The sequence below is a fragment of the Dipodomys ordii genome, unplaced genomic scaffold (assembly GCF_000151885.1).
Source record: "Dipodomys ordii isolate 6190 unplaced genomic scaffold, Dord_2.0 Scaffold117, whole genome shotgun sequence".
NCBI lineage: Eukaryota > Metazoa > Chordata > Mammalia > Rodentia > Heteromyidae > Dipodomys > Dipodomys ordii.
Window position 1 is genome coordinate 364,994 of NW_012267333.1, and position 6,111 is coordinate 371,104.

At 47.2% G+C, this 6,111-nt stretch overlaps 1 protein-coding gene and 1 long non-coding RNA gene across 2 annotated transcripts in view; both read right to left on the minus strand.

Annotated features, from left to right (window-relative positions):
- LOC105995266 (TAF6-like RNA polymerase II p300/CBP-associated factor-associated factor 65 kDa subunit 6L) overlaps nt 1–1,948 on the minus strand; it is a 12,135-nt gene extending 10,187 nt beyond the window's left edge. Inside the window, exons 1-2 of the mRNA XM_013028973.1 lie at nt 1,933–1,948; nt 1,680–1,774 (exon numbers count right to left, since the gene is read on the minus strand). Coding sequence (XP_012884427.1) covers nt 1,680–1,774; nt 1,933–1,948 — 111 coding nt within the window. The remainder of the gene's footprint in view (nt 1–1,679; nt 1,775–1,932) is intronic.
- A 2,497-nt stretch (nt 1,949–4,445) lies between these two features.
- On the minus strand, nt 4,446–5,727 carry LOC105995487. Its single transcript, XR_001175571.1, has 3 exons — nt 5,600–5,727; nt 5,240–5,460; nt 4,446–4,609 (listed from the first exon to the last, which is right to left on the minus strand). It is a non-coding gene; the product is annotated as an uncharacterized LOC105995487 (long non-coding RNA).
- Between the last annotated feature and the right edge of the window lie 384 nt (nt 5,728–6,111).

Sequence of the window (6,111 nt, forward strand, 5' to 3'; positions counted from 1 at the left end):
GGCTCTGTGGCTCAAGTGGTAGAGCGCTAGCCTTGAGCTGAAGAGCTGAGGGACAGCGCCCAGGCCCAGAGTTCAGGCCCCACGACCGGACCCAAAAAACAAAACAAAAAAAAAAGAGCACAAAACCCTGCTACCAAGCTACAATACCAGTCAAAGTTAAAAAATAATTCTTAAGCCAGGTGCTAGGAGCTCACGCCTGTAATCCTAGTTACTCAGGAGGCTGAGATCTGAGGATCACAGTTCCAAGCCAGCCAAGGCAGGAAAGTCTGTGAGACTTTTCTCTCCAATTAACTACGAGAAAACAGGAGGGTCAGCACTCATGCCCTGAGCTCAAGCTGCACAACCAACATCAAAAAGACAGGGTCTTGCTTTGTCAAGGCAGACACAAAACGAGATTCTCCTGCTTCTACCTGAGAATACAGGTGTGTGTTTCTGAGGAATAAAGTAAATTTTTGAAGACTAAATAGTAGCATGACTCCTAATTTTGCAAGACAAACAGCAGTAAACATGTAAAGACAAAAGATAATATAAACGAACACACATAGAGAGCCCACATGACTAAGCAAACTACAAGCAATCACCTGTTAAAAGAATAGAGACTAAGGTGGTGTCCAGCAGACCCTGTGGAGCCCAGAAGCCAAAGCATAGTGGGCCTGCAGTATGTAAGAGTTAAGACTCAAACTTAACCCCCTCTATATCCTCTTCCCTGCCTACATCCAGATAAATAAGAGCTACAATGTGGATGTCCCATTTGGCCCCAGAATCACCCAACACCCTGAAGAGTAGGCAGCAGAATGAAAGGATACCAGGCCCAGAGTTCAGGCCCCACAACCAGCAAAAACAAACAAACAAAAAAAACAAAATAAGTCCCGCCTTTATTAAACAGTTTGGAGGGAAGAGGAAGTAAGCCACTGAAAGAATTACATGTGGCCAGGCACTGGTGGCTCACGCCTGTAATCCTAGCTACTCAGTAAGCTGAGAGCTGAGGATCACAGTTCAAAGCTATCCCAGGCAGGAAAGTCCATGAGACTCTTATCTCCAATTAACCACCAGAAAAGTGGTGAAAGTGGCACTGTGTCCCAAGTGGTAAGTACTAGCCTTGAGCTGAAGAGTTCAAGGATAGCACTCAGGCCCAGAGCTCAAGGTCTACAACCAGCAGAAACAGAATTTCATGTGGTTTAAAAGTTTGACTTTGGGGTGAATTTGTTCAAAGTACATTACATGCATGTTGTAAGTATCACAATGAAACTCCATCTATACAATTGATTTATGATCATTTTTTAATAACAAAAGCCTGGGTGTCAGTGGTTCCCACTTATAATCTAGCTACACAGGAAGCTGACGTGTGAGAAGTCAATCCAGGCAGATAAGTCCTCTGTCTCCAATTAAGGAGCAAAGGAACAGAAGTGGAAGCATGGGGTCAAGTGGTAGAGCACCAGCTATGACTGAAAAAGCCAATGGAAAGCACAAGGCCCCAAATTCAAGCCTCAGTGCACGCACACACACGCACACACACGCACACGCGCGCACACACACAAAAAAAAACAATAAAAGTTTGCCTTTACCCCAACACGATATATGACACAGGATGATTGTGTGATCAAAGCTAGCCTAGGATACAAAGCAAAACTCTGCCCAACAAAAGTCAAATGTGCCTCAGCTCAGGCCCACTCACTCACCTTCATCAGCTGTGGGTCATCCCCTAGCACAGCCCGTGTTACTTGCTGATAGTACTTGAGCAGGTCATCTGTCAGTGAAGACACTGCATTGGGTACTGTGGGAGGTTGGGCACGAAGTGGTCAGAGGTGGAAAAGGTCTCCCCAGCCCACTCCCCAATACCCAACTCTGCACAACCCCACAAGAAGTTTATTTAGACAGGGAAACCAGAGCATAGAGGCTCCAGTTGCAATCAGGAGGCTGCTATGCCCTGACCAGGCAAGTAGTACATGCCTCATTACTCTCTTCTGTCTGCCAGCAGATTCCTGCTTAGTCCTCAAACCCCATGTTTCCAAACCTCACCAGTCACCCGTGGCTCACACCTAAAATCCTAACTACTCAGGAGGCTCACAGTTCAAAGCCAGCTGAAGGAGGAAGCCCGTGAGTCTTGTATCTCCAATTAACCACCAAAAGGATGGAAGTGGAGCTGTGGTTCAAGTGATAGAGCTAGCCTTGAGTAAAAAAGTTCATGCACAATGCCCACACCCTGAGCTCAAGCCCCAGGATAGGCACCAAGAAAAACAAAATTATACCCAAGCCTCAGACTCTGGAAAGCTCTGTTCAGAATACTCTAAAAGTAGCTGGGAGCTTACTCAGGAGGCTGAGCTCTGAGGATCAAAGCCAGCCTAGGCAGGAAAAAAAGTCCATGAGACTCTTATCTCCAATTAACTACCAGAAAACCAGGAGTGGAGCTGTAGCTCAAAATGGTAGAGTGCTAGCTTTGAGTCAAAGAGCTCAGAGATACCCAGGCCCTGTGTTCAAGCCCCATGTCCACCACCACCAACAACAACAACAAAATACCCTGGAAGGGCTGGGAAGGTGGCTCAGTGGTAGAGCGCTTGCCTTGCATGCATGAGGGCCTGGGTTCGATTCCTCAGCACAACATAAGCAGAAAAAGCCAGAAGTGGTGCTGTGGCTCAAGTGATAGAGCGCTAGCCTTGAGCTGAAGAGCTGAGGGACAGTGCCCAGGACCAGCTTTCAGGCCCCACACCAGAAATAAATAAATAAATAAAAATTCCTCATTCAGTGAGGCCAGTATAATCCTAATAGCTTAGACAAGAACAATACATGAATAGGAAACATGATTTCATTTATGGATCTAGACAAATGATTTAAAGTTTAGTATACTTAAGACTAAACAAAAATACTGCTTATTGGAATTAACAAAGGCAGTTTATTATTAGAAAATCTAATAGAAAGCCAGGGATAGTAGTGCATGGGTACCTGGGAATAATTCAGGACAAAAAGATCTGGAGGATGCCAGGCATTGGTGCACCTGTAATACTAGTGACTCAGGAGGCAGAGATCTGAGAATCTCGGTTTCAAAGCCAGCCCGGGCAAGGAAACCCCCATGAGACTCTTTTTGTTTGTTTTTGTCGGTCCTGGGGTTTGAACTCTGGGCTTGGGCGCTATCCCTAGCTCTTCAGCTCAAGACGAACACTCTACCACTTGAGCCACAGCGCCACTTCCTGTTTTCTAGTGGTTTATTGGAGATAAAGAGTCTCACGAACTTTCCTGCCTGGGCTGGCTTTGAACTGTGATCCTCAGATCTCAGCCTCCTGAATAGCTAGGATTACAGGTGTAAGCCACCCGTGCCTGGCCCCATGAGACTTATCTCCAATAAACACCAGAAAATCGGAAGTGGCACTGTGGCTTCAGTGGAAGAGCACTCCCCTTGAGCTGAATTGCTAAGGGACAGTGCCCCGGCCCAGAGTTCAAGACCCATGACTGACAAAAAAAAATCTGGAGGATGGAGATCAGAGGCCATCCCAAGCCAAAAATACGAAGATTGAGAGCAAGACCCTGAGTTCAAACCACAAAACCAGCATTAAATAATGCATGTAAGAGGAGGGATAAAGTTATTTCCTAACATGAAATGAGCAAGAATTTATTTATTTATTATTTATTTTTGGATCCGGTCGTGGGGCCTGAACTCTGGGCCTGGGCGCAGTTCCTCAGCTCTTCAGCTCAAGGCTAGTGCTCTACCACTTGAGCCACAGCGCCACTTCCGGCTTTTTTTTCTTTTTGCTTATGTGTTGCTGAGGAATCGAACCCAGGGTCTCATGTATGCAAGGCAAGCGCTTTACCACTAAGCCACCTTCCCAGCCCAAGAATTTATAAAATGGGTTTAGATCAACATCTGCCAAGCAGGACTTTTGAATTAACACTTTACAAACAGAAGACATTACTAAGCCTAGCCTAAAACAGCAACTCAATACATGGCACTGCAGCACAGGCGTATGCCACTTGTACAGTAAAAGACATTGTATTTCCAACACATGTCAACTCATGATTCTCAAGAAAAGTCAGACTGGAGCTCAGCACCAGTGGCTTACACTGTAATCCTAGCTACTCAGGACATACATCTAAGGCTCAAGGTTTGAAGTCTGCCATGGCAGATAAATTCAAGAAACTTCCTTGAACTCTGGGCCTGGGCACTATCCCTCAGCTCTTCGGCTCAAGGCTAGCACTCTACCATTTGAGCCACAGCACCACTTTTGGTTTTCTGAGTCTCATGGCTTTTCCTGCCCAAACTGGCTTTGAACCATGATCCTCAGATCTCAGCCTCCTAAGTAGCTATGATTATAGGTGTGAGCCACCAATGCCCAGCCCTCAAGAGACTTTTATCTCCAATTAACTAGCAAAAAGCCAGAAGTGCAGTTGTGGCTCTAAGGATCCAGCCTTGAGCACAAAAGGTAAGCAAGAGCATGACGAGTTCAAGCCTCAGTACCAACACAGAAATAAAGTTAAGGTGCTTACCTTCCAGCCAAGAGCATGCAACCCGACCACAGCACCATAGTGAGAGCAGAGAGGCCGCACAGGGTCTGCCAGGACCTTCTGCAGGGAAAGCAGGATCTGCTGATAGAGGCCACTCACCAAGTCCCCATGAGTCCTGTGGAAGTAAGAGTCAGGGGAAAAGATGAGGCATAATGCTGCCCACACACAGAGACTAGCACTTGTATGGCACTATGGGCTAGGTGGACAAAGCTACCAGGTTGGTTGACCCAGGAGACAGAACTGAAGGATCCAGGCCTTAGTACTTTGGACTTGTTTTTGTTGTGAGACAAGATCCTTATGGAGCTCACCTTGCTGTGTTTATTGCCCAGATTGAATGTGAACTTGTGACACTCCTGCCTCACAAGCCCAAGTATTGGAATTACTGGTGTGTTCCAACATGCACAGCAATCTTGGTATGTTTGAAATCCAAGCCAGGCGCCAGTGGCTCATACCTGTACTCCTAGCTACTCAGGAGGCTGAGAGCTAAGGATTGTGGTTCAAAGCCAGCCCAGGCAGAAAAGTCCCTGTGAGACTTATCTCCAATTAACCACTCAAAAACCAGAAGTGGTGGTGTGGCTCAAAGTGGTAGAATGCTAGCCTTGAGCAAAAGAGCTCAGAGACAGTGCCCAGGCCCTGAGTTCAAACCCCACAACTGACCCCCCCCACAAAAAAAAAAAGGAAAGCGTTTCCCTGTTCTCAATACCCACATCCCACCCCAATCCACCCAAGACTCTTAAGTAGCTACCAGAAGATATGGCTGAGTAGGAGGGCAGCTCCATCCCTCAGAGTCCAGTGGTCATTCAGGGGATTGATGGAGGCAGCTAATGGCTCGAGGACACAGTAGAGGACACTGCCCACTAGGGAGCGGACGTAGGGCCCCAGGCAGAGGTGTGGGTTCCGAACCAGGCTACGTGCCACCTGCAGCAGCCTGTGCAGCTGCTCTAGGTCATGGCTTACAGACTTCACCTGTGGGTAGAACGAGATGGCTTAGGGAAACATGGGGAACAGGAGGGAGCTGCCATTCTGCTAGCACCTGCCATGAGCGTGACCCACTATTGCTGGGTCATCTCCCCACGAAACTCCCCATCTCAGAATGATCACTCACCCCACTGACCACATAAACAAAGTAAGGCAGGAGCGCGGCGATCTTGGAGTTTGTCTGAAGGTCCTGCAGAGCCACCTGAAAAGAAAGGTCAGAAGGCCTTGGAACCACCTCCCCAAGAGGAAACTGACACTGTTCTGGAGGACAGTTTAGCACTACAAGCATGAAATATCTTGAGTGTTCACAATGTCTCCACAGTTCTATCAGTTTAACCTATATAAACCCATATACACACAGCATGCTGGTTAGTAAAGTAAATGTAGCTCAGGACCAGTGGCTCATGCTTGTAATCCTACCTAGCTACTAAAGAGAATGAGACTTGCAGGATCTCAGTTCGAAGCCAGCTGGAGCAGAAAAGTCTAGGAATTAACAAGCAAAATACCGGACAGGAGACTTGGCTCAATGGAAGTGCATAATATGAGCAAGAAAACTAAGCAAGAGGGCTGGGAAGGTGGCTCAGTGGTAAAGCGCTTGCCTTGCATGCATGAGGGCCTGGGTTCGATTCCTCAGCACCA